Source organism: Nannospalax galili, unplaced genomic scaffold (assembly GCF_000622305.1).
Source record: "Nannospalax galili isolate Female #2095 unplaced genomic scaffold, S.galili_v1.0 scaffold334, whole genome shotgun sequence".
NCBI classification, from domain to species: domain Eukaryota; kingdom Metazoa; phylum Chordata; class Mammalia; order Rodentia; family Spalacidae; genus Nannospalax; species Nannospalax galili.
Window position 1 is genome coordinate 1,146,710 of NW_008336888.1, and position 20,120 is coordinate 1,166,829.

Sequence of the window (20,120 nt, forward strand, 5' to 3'; positions counted from 1 at the left end):
ACCTCCACCACCACTCTTCCATGGGTGGAGCCAAGGGAGGAGGATGATGTGTCTTTTCCTTTAACCTGATATGTTTTAGTTTTGTTTTTAGTTCCTGTATTTCCTTGCGAAGCATCTCCTCCTCCTCTTCCTCTGAGCTTCCCTCACTACTTTCAGGAGAGTCAGGGTCATAGGGACCCAGTTTGTGTGGTCTTGATGTGGCAGAGCTTAAGACTCCTGAACGTCCACATGCCCCTCTTTCCTGGTCTAGATCATCAGCAGATCCCAAAGAGCTGCGGGTTTCCACCTCCTGTATTTCTTGCAAAATTTCCTTCGCCGCCTCAAGTTCTTGACTTACTTTCACTTTGTCTTTTAATAAAGCGTCTCTAACCAGGCGCCACAAAGAAAATGTAGCTATTGGGAAGATATCACTGCCTTCCTTTTGCAACTTCTTTTGACTTGTTCCCAGTCAGGGATATTTAGTCCCCCTCCAGTTAGGAACCAGGGACTGGCCTCTGCTATTGTTTTAATGAATGTGTCTACTCTCTTTTTTACTGCTGTTCCTTGTTTTCCTTGTTCTTCTAGCAGTTTCTTAACCTGATATTGCAATTCCTGTTTACTGCTAGTATTACCCATGGTAACCCCAATATGCCCCTGCCGGCCTGGGATGACCCTGTCCGCTTACCTCTCTTTCTCAGATCTCGGTGGGACTTCCAATTGCCATGCCTGCGTGGCACGAAGCTGATCTCTGAGCGGAGAACGTCAGGATTGAAGAGACACACTTTTAAAAGTGTAGCAGAAGAAACCTTTTTTTCTCAGCCCCAGGTTGCTTTTATACCCTAGCCCAGAAGGCAGCTGACCCAACGGGGGCAGGGGAGCCATCACATGACCACAGGGTCAGTGCTAGGTCATGGTGTTCTCAGGACCTGATACTGGAAAATGAGCTGGTAAACAATTCTGAGACTGAGGAGCCAGGAGGCCCAAAAGGTCACTGCGGGGTAGGTGCAGATGGAGGCCAGGACAGCATGTCCCAACACCTTTCTATGGCTCTGCTTTGGCTCCTTAGTCAGGCCAAACCCTTTTACATGGGAGACACATGCAGCCCTCCCCACACACCCCTGTCATCCTGTGTCATCCTTATTATCCATCCTTACCACACCACTTGTGGTTACCTGTGTGCTTGGGTATCCTACTCTGGTCTGGCTTTAAGCCTCTGCTCATACTGCCCATTGCCTCAAATGTCCACCCAACTGCTGGCTTAGATCACTCTTATCACACCATAAAATTGTAATGCTGTAGCACTTTGTTCAGGAATCCCCCCCGGCCCCATCTTGTGTTTGGTGGTATTTTACAGACTCTAGTTGCTCATCCATTGCTTCCAAATCTTCCAGATCTTCCTAACCTGCCCTCTGTACAAGGCGATATGCTGCTTAGTGAGACTGATTTTCATGCTGTATCTCCAGAACCTGGCGCAAAGAGGGAGGGCCTATGTCTGTACAATTTAATCACACAAAAATAAACCATAAGCGCCGGGCGTGGTGGCGCACACCTTTGATCCTAGCACTTGGGAGGCAGAGGCAGGCAGATCTCTGTGAGTTCAAGGCCAGCCTGGTCTACATAGTTGAGTTCCAGGACAGCTAGGGCTACAGGGAGACCTTGTCAAAAAGACCTAAATTTAAAATAAATAAATAAATAAATAAATAAATAAATAAATAAATAAATAAACAAACCATAGGGAAAATGTCTCTCTTGCTGGTTCAGGGTGCAGAACCTTCTACCCTGTTGTATTATTTGTCTCCATGCACCCCCTTCCTGCAGGCCCCATTCTGTGAGGCTGACATATGAGGGCTCATCTCTCTCCTCCTGGCTTTCATATCCTAGCTGCCCTGCGTTGCTGTTCACATGTCTCTCTGCTCCACTCCTGGCTTTCATTTGCTGAACTCTCAGAAAGCAAATGAAGCAATTGCTCAAGTTCTTAAATTTAAACACTCCTGTGAGTCAAATACCAGTTTGCTTTTGACAACCTGCCTGTGCTGTCTTATACTTTGCAGAGAGTGTAAGTCTCCTAGTTGCTTCCCAGGAAGTGTCTTCTGTACAGTATCATATTATGGAACCGTGTGTGTGCGTGTGTGTGTGTGTGTGTGTGTGTGTGTGTGTGTGTACTGCAACTTACAATATGTTTTTTCTCAATTTGAGAAGGCAAGAAAAATGGAGAGAGGATTTAATAAATAATATTAATTTTTTTGTTTGTATTCAGTTAGCTCCTATTTTTTTCCATTGGCTATGGGAAGGTTTGTTTATATTTATCAATTAAGAGAAAGTCTTTTTGTACAGCAAACTCTGATGGCACATTTCTTAGTGAGGTTTGAGCAAACTGCTTTACCTTGCAAGGAAATTTCAATTCATTGGAAACTGTTTTCTCCAGTGCTAAACTGGGGCAACTTTTTCTTTGGCTCCCTTGTAAAGAAAATGGTCCAGCGTTCTGGAAAGCACAGTTGAACTTTATATGATGCCTCCTTTCTTTCAGCTCTTGTAACCATTGCCAGAAGAGATGGTGTGATGTGCCTTTTTTTTTTTCTTTTCATTTTGTTGACTTGTTGGTGCATATTTCTCTAGGGCCTTAGAGAACTGTATTCCTGAAGGAATTTATGACAGTCTGCAGGGACAACTGAAATGTGAGCTGGTGTCAACCTAGGATGCCTCGGGGCCTCCCTGGCCTGTGTCTCTGCTTTAGGGGGCAACGCTGCTGCCCAAAGATGTAAGTCTATTCAAAGCAGAAAAAGAAACAAGCATCTTTTGCAATGGAGCTTCCTATGTGTGCCTTCACGTTGGAGGGAATCCTTCCGGTGGGGTCTCTTTCAGCACATTTGTCCCGCTACACGTGCCCTTCTTGGGAATAGCTGGATAAGGTGCACACAGAGCAAACCTAGCAATTCCAGAGCTTCAACTCTTGCCTTTGAATTTGGGTTCCACTTTCAGGTGTTGGGAAGAACTTAAAGGTTAACATTCAGACAATATCTTGGGTGTTCTTGAGAGAAGCCACGGTTTATGATAAGTTCAATGGTATCAGCTGCTTTTGGGGGGGGGTGTCTTTTTTTGGTCTTCTTGAGACAGGGTCTCCCTGTAGCCCCAGCTGGCCTGGAACTCACTGTGTAGACCAGGCTGGCCTTGACCTCATAGAGATCCACCTACCTCTGAGCTGGAATTAAAGGCGTGCGCCACCAGGCCTGGCTGTAGCAGCTGCTTTTTAACCCCAGCAAAGGTTCTGTGATCTAGAACACTCTGAGAGGAGAAATCTGGGGTATGTGGCAGAACAGGGAGCCTAGTCACTGGAATGTCCTTCTCTACCGCCACTTCAACCTTTTACCTTTATCAGGCATTCCAATTAGAATGTGGAGAGATGACTGAACATCATCTCCATTGTGATGTACACTGTTACTTTTATCCTCAGTGGTGGGCCAGGACTAGAGATTATGTGTGTTGTGTATTTGTGTTAGGTTCATGAAATAGACTCTGTTTTTCTTTCAGTCAGATGTCCAATCTCTCGTGACTATTCTTTGTGACTAGGGCTAGGTTCTTCTGCTGAGACATATACTACACATATTGAATGAAAGTGCATCTCACCTGCCTTGCCCTGCAGTCATCTGTGTAGTTATTTGCCTCAGTGAGCACTGTGAGTCCTCCTGAGGTCAGGGATTGTGTCTTGGAATGCCAACATCTCTACAGCACCAAGTAGTCTTTTGCTCATGGTGCCTTCAGCTCACCACCCTCAATGTACATGAAATGAAGATGAACAAGGGTCAGCTCTGACTGCAAGGTGTTTTCTGGTTTGGTGGGCTTATGAGTCAGCAAACCCCATACATGTTTGTGAGATGACACTGTAATTAAGTTTACTGACTGTGCTTACTGCCACCACCACCCAGTGATGAAAGGGCAGTTTTGCACTCCTGGAAGTACAGCAGGTAAATCTCGTGAAACTGGGATGTTTGTACAGTGGGTATGTCTGGAGTTGCACTTTATCTTCCGGTTCACGCTCTAGTCTCAGCTGCCTGTTGGTGAGTATCTGTAACTATCTGCTAAGAATCGTCTTCTGTGGGACATTTTCCTATTGCAAGGAAAGTTCGTTCTAGGTTATCTGCTGTGGAGCAGTGGTTGAAAGTTTAGATAGTAGAGTCATACTGATGCATTTTAAATTCCTTTCCACCATCTCCCATTTGCTCCATGACCATGAAATAACATGGAAACTCTCTACGTCTCAGCCTCTCTCTCTCTCTCTCTCTCTCTCTCTCTCTCTCTCTCTCTCTCTCTCTCTCTCTCTCTCATTGTGTGTGTGCACTTGTGAACTAATATTGCCTACCTTCTTTATTGTCTGAATCTAACTGGAAGCTATGACATTGCTATCATATACATGTTCCAACAACAGAATGATATTTGCGCCAGGAGACATGAGAGAATTCTGGGTGTACGGTATCCGCATTTCCAAGGCCACTTCTGGTGGTGAGGAGAGGTTGCTGGGATATGGGGATGGAGTACCTTGCTGCCATCGTCTCTTCTGGGCTCTTGGCAGATGGCTTCTCTGGATCACATGTCCCTAATGACAGACTTTTCAGGCTTGTGCCCAAGAACCACCAGCAGCAATTACCAGTGCTGATTCCTGGGACTTCAGAAATTCTGACTCATTGGGTCTAGACTCAGCATTTTAAAGCAGTTTTCTTGGTGTTTCTGATGTCATCCTGTCACTGGGGATTCCTGGCACGGCTGTCGTTTGTTGTACAACCAGTGATCCGATTCCTAGTTCATCCAAGCTCATGAAGGGCTACCTCCAGCTTTTTTACCCCTGTTCTTTCCACTCCAAACATCCACTTATCCATGCCAAAGAGATTAAGCAAAGACTTAGATAAGGCTCATACAGGTCCCTGGCACTTCGCCAAGTCCCAGGATTTATAGAAGACTGTGTATGGCTAAGCTGTTCCATGCATGAAACACATGGGTGAAGTAGGGAGGTGCTCAGATAGAGGTAAACAGGGGGAGTGGGAGAAGGTCACTTAACTCAGTGGAAGTCCACTAGGAAAGGTGTTCAAAGTAGGTAACCACAGGGCTGAGTCTTAAACTGAAAATGCAGCTGAGAGCATTCGTAGCAGAGGAAATGGTGTGCACAGAGACACAGGTAGGCAGCTGGGCATGGCAGGGTAGAAGGTTGAGGGCAGGGAGTGATGAGCTGTTTGGGGGAAACTAGAGTTCCCATGTTCAGCCCCCCTCAAACATCAATGAGCTTGTCAGTGACCTTGGGATGGAGGCTTTGATGAAATAGTTCTCTAAGGCTCAGTTCCCCTGGGAACTTTACAGCTGCCAGATAAACTGTTGTGACTCAATCATTAATATTTTCCAAAATACTCTTAGAAGGTTGAGGTATGAAGACTGAGGTTCCTTGAGTCAGGAGATGCCAAGAAGGCCATTGATGAGATGGTTAGGGGTGTGGGAGGAGTCTAATGACATGATTGGAAAGTGCCATTTAGATGGCAGACTGCTGTCTTTTCTGCAGCCTGTGGTTGGGGGATTTTGAGGTGCAGGATTTTGGGAATCTTATAGCTGAATTTTGATGGTAAAGCTAAGATTTACTGGGGTATCTGCCACAGGCTCCAGGGCTGGGGATATAAGGGCTTAGATTTACCTGGCATCATGGCTCCTGATTTTATTGTGACCAGCTGTCAATCTGGATGTCTCCCTCCTTGAAGCTCATAAGTTTCTGAATCCTATAGACAGTGTGCAACACTTATCTAAATTAGGTTTCATCATGTTAGTTTTGACTCATTCTAGAAATGTGTCTTGGTCCTGATTCTGTTACCCAATTTATTCATGATTCCTCCCAACATTGTGCACAGAGAGAACCACAAGTGCCCCCCCCGAATTTGGAGAAATATTTGGAAAGTATTACCAAAATGGAAAGGATTTGTTAATTAGTCCAAGTTATGTTTTAGACCCAGTAAGTAGTTCAGGGTGTTGCCCTAATATACTAGAAGCAGGGTTTCAGGCTGTTCCCCAGTGGCTTATTTGGAAGAGGTGAATAGAAATGACTGGTTCAGAGAAAGCCATTGCTCACCCGCTCACTGTACAATGTCTAGTGTGATGCAATGGAGCAGCTGGCCACTGACTAATAAGGGAATTGGAGAGGGAAGAATTGATTATGGTTCTTCCAGGCCTGGCCGCAGTCCATGGCACTCTAAACAAGTGCTTAAATACATGGGAATTGCAGGTCAAGTGACAGTGGGGACAAGAATCAAAGATGGTTGAAATTACTTTTGAAATATCCCTTTAATTATCTGTAAACCCCGGGAGTCAGTCACAGTGTCAAGGCACATGAGGACAGAACCACATGTAGGCATGTGTTTATACCACAGGGTGGGTACCATCACAGTGCTGTGTTACATAGTAGTCTTCACTCTGGGTCTGTCTGTCTCTCTCTTAGATAAGCCTATCATTCAATATACATACATCAAATGCTCATAGGATGCAATTTCCTTGGATTCGGGTTTGCTGGTTTTATATACTTACAGTGGAAGATCTGTGCCCCTTCCACAATCTGAGGAGACTCTTCCTTGTGGTGTTTCAGTTTCTTTTGCTCTGAACTCAGGCCACCTTAGCAGCCCTCTGTTATAAGTGTGACTCATCTGAGGTATATGTGCAAATTGTTGACATGGTTAGTATTGTCTGTCTGCTTTTCTTATTTCTCATTGCAAAGTAGTAAAGTAGCACTTAAACACACAGATATGATTAGCAAAGTTACCTTTATTTAGTTTCCTAACAATAGGTAAAATTGAGCATGTCAACTTTTGTTGTCCAGTATCAGATTCCAAAACAAGGTGGACAAGATGATTCCATCTTCTGCCAATTCTGATAGATTGTAGGTTCCTGCTATGCAGTATTGAAAGCAACTTTAGGCTGACTGAGTTCAGGGTAAATGGGAGGGGCCAAGTTTGTTCTAAAGCCTGGTTATCTGGACTGACTTGGTCAGTCTCTCTCTCTTTTCTCTGTCTCTGTCTGTCTGTCTGCCTCTCTCATAATTTCTCTCTTGTTCTTTTGAAATTCTGTAAGCTCATTTTTTTCTCTCTGTGAAGTTTTAATTACGGTTGATGGTGGTGTTTCTCTTAGGTAATCAACAGTCCCTCTGTTTATCCACATAACAAGGTCAGTTGTAGCTGTTAGCCTGCTGCCCAGTCTCCAGCAGTCTGTCTTTGTATCATGATACTGGTGATCTCAGTGTCCACGTGCATCACCCTTCAATAGCTTCACTGTTCTTTTTTCTAATATCTTGATCTCAGCCATTTCTTCTCTCTTTTTAAAAATTTATTATTTTTATTTTATGTGTATGCGTGTATTGCCTGCGTGTAGGTAAGTGCACCTGTTTCGTGCAATGCCCGCGGAAGACAGAAGAGGCTGTCAGATCCCCTGGAACTGGAGTTATGGACAGTTGTTAGCTGCCATGTGGGTGCTGGGATTCGAACCCCCATCTTCTGCAAGAATAGTTAGTGTTCTTAACTGCTGAGCCATATCTCCAGCCCCAGCCATTCCTTCTCTTATCTCAATCCTGTGATTACAGTAACTGTGTTCCCTCCCAGTCTCAGTTTATCCTATAGTTCAACTCCAGTAATTCTGAGATCTTAATCTGGACTTTTGGTTCTTTGAACCTGCCAGTCTTTCCATCATCCCTCACCCCCCTTGTTTCCTTATTCCTGTTTTCCCAGCCTCAATACCACCAGAAACCATGGAATCACTGTCAATCGTTGTTCCCTCCTGATCTACCATGATAACACTGGTTACATCCAGCTCACCCTCCTCCATTCCTGTGGCCACATCGAAGCACCCCAACATGTTCCTTGGTCTGACATTTCATGATCACCCCCTTCAAGCCAGCCTCTCTTGTACTTGCCTGTTATCTTGACTGCATTCCTTCCAGTTCCTACACTCCCTGAAAGGTCAGTGACCTGTCTTTCCATCTCACCTGTCCTGTCCTTCAATCTCCTCTGAGAGTCCCATACCCATTGAACCCTTGGTAAGCAAGCACTAGTCAACTGAATAGGGATGTGAACAACCAGGAACCCAGAGTCTTGGGCTCCTGCTATTCCAGAAGGCAAGCATCTGTTTTTGTGATTTTGTTAAGTTAAAAAAAATACAAACAGGCACTTAGCAAGGGAAAAGCACTTGGCAGGTTGCAGGCAAGTTTGGTCCACAGTTCTCAGATTTCAGAAAAGTAAAGAACTGACTCCAGAGAGCAGGTGCAGTCCTGGTGCACCTTGAGGGAATGAAAGGTAAGAAAGATAAAATCCTTTACATCCAGTGTGAGTGTAATTTGATGGTTAGAGTGTGAGGCCTTGCCCATCACACTAGCAGAGCAAGATGAGAGGGTCCAGACCCAAGCACTCTGCTTCCTAGGCTAGAAGGAAACCTTGAGCAAGATTTTGGACTCTGTGGAGCCATGTCCTCATCTGTAAAAGTGGAAACAAACTACTCTACTACCTAAGGTGAGCGTAGAGAATAAGGCCAAGGCACATAAAGCCTTCCAAACAAAGTCTGGCAGCTACCCTGTGCTCAGTAAATAAGAATTACTACTTACTACTATATTCTCTTTGTGTCTCACAAGTCTTGTTTTTTTTTTTTGTCTCCATTTTATAGAAAAAGAAACTGAGGCTCAGGCTGGGACGATAGATCAGTTGGTAAAGTGCCTTACAAACCCAAGTTCTATCCTGAGAACCTACATAAAAAGGAAGCTGGGCCTGATGGTATGTGCTTGTAATCCCAGTGCTGTGGAGGCAGAGACAGATAGATTCCAGGGACTTACTGGCAAACAAATCTAGCCTACTTGGTGTGTTTCAAAAACAAAGTAAAACATACAGGATTCAAGCAAAAATAAGGTAGATGGCACCTGAGAAATGTCAGCCAAGATTGTCCTGTGGCTTTTACATACATGAGGATACACATGCACATGTACCTGCATATATATATATATATATATGTAGAGAGAGAGAGAGAGAGAGAGAGAGAGAGACAAAGGAGAGGGTCAAAGAACTTAAGGAGATGCTCAAGACTATTGGCAAGTGACGAAAGTTGGACTTGTACTGAGATCAACAGGACTACAGGTCTCTCCTGCTTCACTGAAAATTTCAGATCCCCTTCCAGATGAAATTACTTTACCCTCATCATAGAGACATACATCCCTACCCATTCCAAACATTCTCTGACCTCCCCAGGCAGATAGTACCAGATATTTACTATGGTACCACATAGCCATGATTGGCTTTAGCCCAAGCAGGAGTCAGACCAGTGACAAGTTTGTAGACTGAGAATTGAGAATAGCTGTGAGATTGTACACTGTCGTCCTGCTGAGGTAAAAACATTACTTAAAATTCTCCTGGCTCAGGTTCCCCTTCTCTGAAAAGTAAGAAACACTATTTTCTCAATGCCAGGACTTTGGAGTCAAGATGACAGGATTGGAAGTACTGTTGACAGAGTCCAGAACGTTGCTTTATGGTGAGAGGGATGACATTTTATTATGTGCCCACAGACTCTGCAAAGAGCTCTTTAAAGTCCTGTCCTGAGGGACCAAGAGGAAGATCATCACGTGTTCTTTCTCTGACCAAGGAAAAGGAATGTCCTTCCTCGGCCCTAGTGGTTAGCATAAAAGAATCACACAGAAGAGAGTTCATGTTCTGGAAACTTCTCTTAGCCATCCTTTGTGGAGAGGCTGCAAGGTTCTTTACAGAAAATATTTCAAAGTGTTCTCAAGCATTTGCAAAGCTCATATTTCATGTTAACTATACTGAGAGTGTTTTAAGGGGGCTTAGCTACCTTGAAATAGTAGAAAAAGGTACTAGTTCCAGCCTGGCCTTAAAGATCCTTGCAGAGGGAAGATCATCTCTTTGAACCTTAGCTTCCCATTATGTAAAGGGAGTGATGGGCTCCTTGAAGGCTCCTTGGATTCCTTCAGCTCTTAATGTTTTGTTAGTCTATGATTTTGTGAACTAAAAGTTCAACAGTGGTGATGCTTCCTCATAATGGCAAAGATCTAGCAACTAGACTCTATGACTACACTAGCTGGACCCACACCTGTTCTAGAACTTTCTGACTTCATGAGTGTCATTGCTTCCTTGAGCTGGCTGCCCTAACTCAATCCTTTCCACCTGAAGCTTTGTTTTACAACCCAGGTTTCCATTTAATTCTATAAATATTGACTAAATATTTGCTGTGTTTTTCAATCACACAGCTTCAGAGCCCAACCTTGTGGAACTCACAATGAGGCAGTGAGGTCAGGACTACAGAATTCATTTTTTTCCCAGAGACTTATCTCCTAGATTGGTTATTCTCAGACTGTGATCCCTAGACCAGTAGCATCAATGTGACCATTGAATTTGTTATAGAAAAGCAAATTTTCATGTGCCATCCAAGACTCACTAAATCATCAGCTCTGAGGATATGCCTCACTGGCCTTAGCTTATAATAGATCCTGAAGGGAATTGGGATGCACAATGAAGCTGGAGAACCACTGAACTGGCCCTTCCAGTGACAAGCTGAACTGTGGTCTGAGTCCACAAGGGCAGGCTGCCAGAACCTGGCTTCAACTCAGAGCCACAACTCACTTGGAACCTCCAACTCCATGTTGAACCTTTGTGATATTTTTGTTAAGTGTCCCAAGCATTGTGTAAACTACCCATTTGTTTTGATGGGAACTAGTTCAGTTTAGCACATAATTCCACATAGACCTTCCAGCCTTTCCTTCAGATTGTTATGCTTAGTGAGATGTTGATGTTTTGACCAAGACTTACAATGAAAATCTCAGTCTGAGTAGAAGCCCTTGCTGCCACAGATCACTAGAGGAGGAGAGCTTCTAGGGCCTTAGTCCTCTGTGGACCCTCCTTCCTTTTAAGGATTAAGCTCCTTCTCCATGGTGGGGTCTTAAGCCTGATTCCCTGATAATTTGGGCCATTATCCCAGAAAGTTCAGATTTACATAGAGTGGGCAGGTATGACTTCTGGAAGGAGGACTATCCTGGACCACCTGACAATGTCTGGCCCCTGTTTTCCTTCCTGGGACCCTGAATCTGTCATCCATTGTTCCAACCTAGGGCCAAATGCTGGGCCATGGGCTCCTTCATGAACATTAGACTCAGCCTCTGGAGCTCAGGGTTTGTCTGGCTTTTAGTTCCCCTGTCCCTCTTTGGGCAGTTGCCTATATGCAGTATCCACTGCATGGCTATAAGCTCTAGCTCTATCTTACCTGGCCTTGGCTGGGTGTAAATGGAGGCTAAGGAAGGAGAGCTGGGGGAGGGATGGTAGACAGAGGAAAGTCTGTGATGCCTTCATATGCAACTACCCCTGTTGGCTCCTTGCTCACAACTGCCCAGTGAGGTGAGCATTGGCCACATCCTCATGTATTTTCTCTTCTGAATTATGAAAGACTTACAAACACTCAGTGTCTCCGTTTTCTCATCCATCTAGTAGGTACGACTTTCCTAGCACTTTTTCAGTAGCTTGTTCTGAGAATGAAATTAGGTCACTATGATGAAAACACTCTGAAAAAAAGATTTTAGATCACCCCATGAATGTCAGGTTTTACATTGATCTTATTCCTGGGTCCTCAAGTCAGTTTGTGGGGTCTCTCTTTTGAGAAACTCATCTTAGATGCACCTAGCTCCTGGTATTACATTTGGGTGTTAGATGGGCATGTGTTGTATGTGGCTTTCTGCCAGGCTGCTGGTGTTAGGGGAACTTCCTCTTCTAAACTGGGCTTGTGAGGTTGTAGTAAGAGGTATGTGTGCCAGCGATAAGTCATTGCCTGGCAAGCTGGCCTGGACAGGATGACCTCACAGGCCTTTCCCATTTCTCTTTTTATGACTGGCCTCACTGTTTCATTTTTGGCTTTCTCTCTCTTTCTTGCAGCTGTGGTGACTGGGACTTAGGGCAAGCATTTGGGATCCCTTTTCTAATCCCTTTCAAATCCTGCTTTAGCTGCAAAGTCCGGTAAGCAGGGGGAGGGAGAGGATTACCCCTGCCTAAAGGGGTAAAGCCTGCTACTCTCAGGAAATAGCTACGGTTGGGTGGCTTTATACAGAAAGTGAATTTGGGAGCTAGAGAAATGGCTTAGCAGTTAAGAGCACTAGCTTCTCTTTCAGGAGATCTGGGTTCAAATCCCAGCACCTATATGGTAGCTAACAACCATCTTTTCCAGAGGATCTCATGCCCTCTTCTGACCTCCATAGGCACTGCATGACACAGGTGCACTTAAATGCAGGCATAACACTCATACACATTAAAAAAAAAAGTTTTAGGAAGTGGGTTTGGAGCTGGGGAGGTGACTCACTTGGTAAAGCACCTGCCATCCAAGCATGAGGACCTGAGTTCAGATCCCCAGGACCCACCTAAGAAGCTGGAGATAACACTTCTGTAACCCTAGCATTGGACAGAGAGGGAAGGCACACAGAGACAGGTGGATCCCTGGAGCTGGTTGGCTAGCCACTCTAGCCACTTGGTGAGACCTATCTCAAAAAGTAAGGTGGAGAGCAATAGAGAGAACAGCACCTGACCTAGATCTTTGGCCTCCACATGCACAAACACATGTACACATGTACCCATGCACACATACACAATCCTCAACACACAGGCACACACAAAAAATAAAAATATAATAGGGGTCAGGTGGTGCACATCTTTAATCCCAACACTCTGGAGGCAGAGGCAGGCAGATCTCTGTGAGTTCGAGGTCAGCCTACATAGCAAGTTCCAGATAATCCACACAGTGAGACCCTGTCTCAAAATAATAATAATAAAAAATACAGTGGGTTGATTTTGGTCAGAGTTCTAGGTCAAGGTGGAATGGTCATACATAATAATGACCTTCTTGCTGGTAGAATCCTAAGGAGGCATTGCATGGCAAGAGAGTACGTATATGGATGTGTTCTCTCTCTTCTGAAAAAGTCACCAGAATTCAGAATTCAGTCATGAGGGCCCTACTTTGAGGACCTAATCCTAATGACCTACTAAAGGCTCCACCTCTGGACACCATAGATCATTAAGCTTCCATTCTCTTTATGTTTCACAAAAGGGATCAAATTTGAGCATGTGACCCTTTGGGAGATACTCTTAAACCACCCAAACCATAGCAGACAATCACTCATAACATCTGAGAAATTCCATCAGGGATGCTCAACTTCCATCCACAGAGGCAGGAGGCATCTCATCTCATTCAGTACCATTTTCTGTTTTTTGGTTTTTTGATCTTCTTGAGAGTGGGTATCTCTGTAGACCCAGGTGGTCTGGACTCACTGTGGAGACCAGGCTGGCCTCCATCTCATAAAGATCTGGCTTTAGTACCATTTTTAACCCAGAAAAAGAAGGGATGAGTTTCATCTTTAGACTCAGACCTCACTTGGGTACTCACAGTCTAATATGGTAGCTGTGGTGGAAAGGGAGAAACTTCACCTTTTTTGTTTTGAAAAAAAATTTATTTTTATTTGTGTGTGTGTGTGTGTGTGTGTGTGTGTGCGCGTGTGTGTGTATGTGTATACAAGTGTGCTTGTGAACCCTAGAAGGCTAAAAGATGGTGTCAGATCCCCTGGAACTGGAGTTATAAGTGGTTATGGAACACCTCCCCCCCCAACATGGGTGCTGGGGACCAAACTCCCATCCTCTCCAAGAGCAGCAGTGCTCTTAACCATTGAGCTATCTCTCTAGCCCCTCACTTGCTTTTTCTTTAGTTAACTTTGTCCTTTGTAGAAATATTTTTCGAACTGAGTCCGTTTTTCTCCATTTCTACCAATGCCTCCTGGATGGAGATCTGAATCCCTCTCTAAATTAGATTAGTGAAACATCACAATGGATCATCTACCTGGAAATCAGTAGACTTAGACTCAATTGCTTTTTTGTCATGCTGAGGATTTAACCAAGGGCCTCGTGCATGCTAGGCACATGCTTTACCACTGAGCTATGTCCCCAACTTCTGACTCAGCTGATTTTTTTTTAAACCATGCAACTTTCCTTACAAGAGATATCAGTTACATAATATGATGCTGAGATCCCCCAGTATCTATGACTTTGTGTACAGACTCCTGAGTCTGAATTTAAATGTCTTTTATAATTTAAGAGTAGCTTCAGGCTATTCTCCAACTAATTTCCACCTGCAGTGCCTAGTGTTTCCTGTGTTCTATGGTCTCATCACTTAATCTGTTACCTACCACATTCATTCCACCTTGGGCTTTGTTCGTGAGTCCCTCTCCATGTACTCCTCCAGTCCAAACACTCTGTGCACATACAGCAGTTCATGTCTCAACTCCTTGACCTCAGTCCTTGACATCCTTGTTCTCTTTACAGCTATTGTCAGAACCATGGTTTTATACTTGTTAGCTCAACCTTCCCAAATAGACTGCAAGCCCTTTGATTTTTGGACTCTCTTAAGCTTCTTTCATATGCTTTGCAGTGCCCTGTTAAATTTTTATACCATGCAACAAATAGTAAAATAATTTTGATTCTGATCAGAGATTCACTCACCTGAAAAGTACATTGGTGTTTTTATGGATTTTATCTTGCAAAAAGAAATCCTGTCTGTAGCCAAGGGTCATCATGGTCATCTAGTATGTACATATATGCCTTAAGAACTTTCCTAAGTGGGAGGAAAACTGATGAAATCTGGAGTCCCAGAGGTGACCATCAGTCCCAGGATTTCCCACAAGAGACCGTCTGCATTGAGTCCTTACTGCCTTTCTGATGCTTTTGAACTCTGCTCTTTCTCCAGAGAGCTCCTGTGAGAATAAGCGGGCCGATCTGGTTTTCATCATCGACAGCTCCCGCAGCGTCAACACCCATGACTATGCAAAGGTCAAGGAGTTCATTGTGGACATCCTACAGTTCTTGGACATTGGGCCTGATGTCACTCGAGTGGGTCTGCTCCAATATGGCAGCACGGTCAAGAACGAATTCTCCCTGAAAACCTTCAAAAGGAAGTCTGAGGTAGAGAGGGCTGTCAAGAGGATGAGGCATCTATCCACAGGCACCATGACCGGGCTGGCCATCCAGTATGCCCTGAACATTGCTTTCTCAGAAGCAGAGGGGGCCCGGCCACTGCAGGAGAATGTGCCACGGGTCATAATGATTGTGACCGATGGAAGGCCTCAGGACTCAGTGGCTGAAGTGGCTGCAAAAGCCCGGGACACAGGCATCCTGATCTTTGCCATTGGTGTAGGCCAGGTGGACCTGAACACGTTGAATGCCATTGGGAGTGAGCCCCACAAGGACTACGTCTTCCTAGTGGCCAACTTCAGCCAGATCGAGTCTCTGACCTCAGTGTTCCAGAACAAGTTGTGCAGTAAGTCCTGTTCCTCTGTGGTCCATTTGCCCTTGAGGGTTTCTGCTGTGCCACCATATCCCAGGTGTTGCAGTGGCAGTGGCCAAAGATAGGTGCACTGTTCTTTAGGGGATCACATTTTGACCAATGGGACAGATATCAAACATAAAATTACACAAAAACTTAAGTACTGCAATTGTTAGCAGTGTAATTGACAGAGAACTTAGGGCATAATAGAACAGATAACCTCAAGGCCTAACCTAGTCCAGGGTGTTTACAGAGACTTCCCTATGGGAAAGGACATTTAATTTTGTGCGTGCGTGCATGCGTGCGTGCGTGTGTGTGTGTGTGTGTGTGTGTGTGTGTGTGTGTACATGTGTGCAGAGGTCATTTACAGAGGATGATTTATAGGAGTCAGTTCTCTCCTTCTACCATGTGGTTCTTGGGGATTGAACTCAGGTCTTCAGGCTTGGTGGCAGGTGCTTTTACCTGATGAGCCACCTTGATAGCCCTGGGAATGGACATTTATTTATTTATTTATTTATTTTTTAAATATTTAACTTATTATTTTTATTTTATGTGTACAAGTGTATTGCCTGCATGTATGTGAGTGCACGCGTGTCCTGCAATGCCACAGAGGTCAGAAGAGGGCTTCGGATTCCCCTGGAACTGGAGTTAAGGACGGTTCGTAGCAGCCCTGCTGTGTGAGTGCTGGGAATCAAACCCAGGTCCTCTACAAGAGCAGTCAGTGCTCTTAACTGCTGAGCCATCTCTCCAGCCCCTGGGAAAGCACATTTAAACTCAAGAGGCAGAATGAGTAAAGATAGAATAAAGATTTCCTCCAACCCGTTTAGTTGACCTGACGTTCCCTAAGTTGGAATTTGTTGTTTGGAGTAGGAATGGGAATGGAAGGGAGAAATCACAAAAGTTTCTCTGTGGATTGTGTGGGAGACCAAGGCATTTTTGCCCCATGATGGTGTGAGCAGTGAATGTTTTGTTAACTGACAGAGACTTAGTGAATAGGAAGCACTGATATAAGGGCTTTGAAGACCCTTTTTATTTTATTTAAACACAAATTTTACTATAAAACAGTTGTTTTACATCAAAGGCTATGCCCTTTTAAGGGCATATGAATAATACAAAGTCAACAATCAGAAGGAAACAGCTTCAAATGACATAAAAAAAATCTGTCCAGTTCTTGTAAGAGAACAAACTGGGTGCTGGAGAGATGACTCCATGGCACTGGCTGCTCTTGCAGAGGACCCAGGTTTGGGTCCCAGAACCCACATGTGATTAATAAACATCCATAACTCCAGTTCCAGGGAATCTGATGCCCTTTTCTGACTTCCTTGGCCATTACACGACACAGGTGTACTTTACATATATGCAGGCAAATAAAATAATAAATAAAATATTAAAAAAAGAAGAGCACAAATATAGATCCTTGTGATAGAGCACTTAGGGAAGAGGAAACGAGATGTATTAAAAAATTATTTTTTAATTCTTTTGTGATAGAGTCTCACTCGGTGGCCCAGATTGGATTCAAATTCTCTATATAGTCAAGGATAACCTTGAACTTTTTTGATTCTCCTGCCTTCGCCTCCCAAGTGCTAGGATTACAGGTATGTGCCAGCACCCGGAGTTATGTGGTGCTGGGAATAGAACCCAGAGTTTTGTGCATGCAGGACCAGCACTATACTGACTGGGCAATATCTCCAGCCCCAGGGTGTACTTTTGATGTGTCTTTAAAAAACAAATCCCTTTGCCAAGAACTAACTTGAAAAAGCAGAGACTTCATTTTTCTTGACCCCAGAGTCAAATGGTTTACTTGAAAAAATCAGTGCCATGAGGGAAAAATAACCTTTTTCTTTGCAATGTCACTTGGAAACTATTCAGAAGTGCCATTTCCCTGGTGTCATGGAGAGGCTTTGTTATTGTGGCGCACTGTGGCCTAAGTCAACTGGAAAACTTCAATCAGTAGAACACACTGCAAACATTTTTTAAGGTTTATGACTTTAAATGACTTCTGCAAAATTTATGTTCCCCCTTTCCTGGAAATATTAAAAAAAAGAAATTGGTTCCATAACACTTTTGACAGCTTCTTCCTGTGGACAGTTTTAATGGAAGAGTTCTTCTATAAGCACTCTGCATCTATCAGCAAATGGAAAGATAATATGATAAGGCGAAGGACCTCTGCAACATGAATGACCCCTGTGCTATCAAACGTGGACCAGAGCATGGAAGAGCCTCTGTGGGCTGTAAGGCAAGGCAGCAAAACTGAAAAGCTTTTGGATTTTTTCCCTTCCTGCCCCCATCATCTTTGTTTAATCTGGAAGCTTTAAGAAACATTGGTATTATCTTATTCATTCATGTGGCCTGGGAAATGACTCCCCTGCGACTCCTCCTATCCACTCTGCTGAAATGCAGCTGCACTCGAAGTCCTGCACTGCCAGGCTCAGCTGAGCAGCTTCATCAACTGTCTTGAAGGGCTGAGAAGGCCCCAGAGCCTCTTTATCAACCACACATTAAAGACCACAGTAACTAACTTTTATTAAGCACTTTCCCCTATGTGTTTTTATTTGATCTTCTCAAAAACCGAGGGAGGCAGGGCTAGTACTGTACCATCCCTCCCCTCTCACAGGGTAGCAAGCTTGTTAAGTGAATCAGCCAAGAACAAACAACTGGGTAGGGCTCTGATTCTAAATCTCTTCCTCACTTCACTCCTTCACAGGTTGAGAACTGGAAATTCCTCTCTTAGGGTAAACTATTTGCTGAGGGCAGCCCCCACAGTGAGGCTTTGCCAAGGAAAGTTGCTCTGTGGTTGGCATTTGCCTGACGTGGGTAAAACTGGGAAGGGAACCTTCTGTAGGGAGAGGAGGAGACTCCAGCTCTGTGGTGCTAGCTGGACAAGTCCTTTGGGCTCCCTGAGCCTCAGTTGCCTCATCTGTGAAGTGACAATTTCACATGCAGAGGGTAGGCATGCAGGCAGATTATAGTTACTCTTATCCTGTGTTGGGTACATTCTGCACAGTGTTCCATTTAATTCTTACAACCATTCTATGAGACAGGCATTCTTACTTTACCCGTTTTACAAATACGGAAATTGAGACTTAGAAATAATAAGCAACTTCAGGTATCAGTGCTGGAGATTCAGAGCCTAAGGGCTTACCCTATATGGCAGGCCCTACAGTTCCAGGTTGGTGGGAAAATGTTCTCATAGAACAATGGGATACTTAATACAAAGTGTGTATGTACTTCATAACCCTTGGAGAGTCATCTGGGACCAGGGAACTTGGGCCAAAGAATGCCTGGGTCTGCCTTGGGACTCCAGGAGAGACGTAGGAGGAAGTAGTAAGATTAATCACTGACATTTGCTATCAATATATGCATGTGGCTGGGAATGGTGGTACATTCCTCTAATCCTTGCACTCAAGAGGCTGAGGGGCCAGGGAGATGGCTCAGCAGGTAAACGGCTTGCCATGGAAGCCTGAGAACCTAGAACTCACACATATGTTACAAGCCAGATGCAGTAGAAAGCTTCTATAGTTGTAGTACTGCTGGCAAGATGAGGGCAGAGACAGGAGAACTGGCTGGAGGCTCAAGGGCCAGCTAGCCTAGGGTGTAGAGCACAACAGAAACAAAAGAGGAGAATCGATTCCTAAAATTGGTCCTCTGGCTTCCACATACCCACAGGGGCATGTGCCTCATACACACACACATACACACACACACACACACACACACACACACACACCCACACACACACACACACACACGACTACCTACAGGCATAATAAGTAAAGAAATAAATTTTTTTTTTTTTTGAGTCAGGGTCTCCCTGTAGCCCCAGCAGTCCTGGAACTCACTATGTAGATCAGGCTGGCCCTGAACTCACAGAGATCCAAAGAGACTAAGGCAGAAGAATCTCTAGTTTGAGACTAGCCTGGTCTATGTAGCAAGTCCCAAGCCAACCTGCTCTACGAAACAGGACCCTGGTTCAAATGTGTGTGTATATGTATGTGTGCATGTGTGTGATTTTTTTTTTTGAGTTCTTAGCATATGTTAACTCATTTTATTTACACAACAAACGTGAAAAAGCTCTCTTAAAAGTCCGATTTTGCTGGGGCGTGGTGGTTCACACCTTTAATCCCAGCACTTGGGAGGCAGAGGCAGGCGGATCTCTGTAAATTCAAGGCTAGCCTGGTCTACACAATGAGTTCCAGGACAGCTGGGGCTACAGGGAGACCCTGTCTCAAAAAAAAAAGTCCGATTTTTACTGAAGAAGAAATTGAAACCTCTAAATCAACTAACTTGCCCAAGGTCACACAACTCCAGGTGGAAGAGCCAAGAGGGAAGCCTAGGTGGTCTAGCTCAGAAGCTACAACTTAACTGCTGTGTGCTACTCAGTCTTGACAATGAGTAGCAGTTTTCTGGACAGAGACTGTAGGTAGAGTGATTACTGTAATCCAAGAAAAGAATGGTATTTTATGTTTTGTTCCTGTTTTAGGTTTCCAAAAGTCAGTCCTGATTCTTTAAGCTGACTTCACTACCCCACTAAGGGGTCATGACTCACAGTTTAAAAAAAGTGATGATGGGGGCTGGAGAGATGGCTCAGTGGTTAAGAACACTGGTTGTTCTTACAGAAGACCCAGGTTCGAATCCCAGCACCCACCTGGCAGCTAACAACTGTCTGTAACTCCAGTTCAGGGGATCAGACAGCCTCTTCTGACCTCCGCAGGCATTGCAACAACGTGGCTGCAGGGTGCAGTTACCTACACACAGGCAATACACGCATACACATAAAATAAAATAAT

The 20,120-nt window shown here is 44.4% G+C and overlaps 1 protein-coding gene across 6 annotated transcripts in view; it reads left to right on the top strand.

Moving 5' to 3' along the window:
• Matn2 (matrilin 2) overlaps positions 1-20,120 on the top strand; it is a 193,950-nt gene that overhangs the window by 61,068 nt on the left and 112,762 nt on the right. For all 6 annotated transcript variants that reach the window (XM_008831538.3, XM_008831539.3, XM_017797745.2 and 3 more), the window contains exon 3: positions 14,758-15,327. In XM_008831538.3, the coding sequence (XP_008829760.1) occupies positions 14,758-15,327 (570 nt within the window). The remainder of the gene's footprint in view (positions 1-14,757; positions 15,328-20,120) is intronic.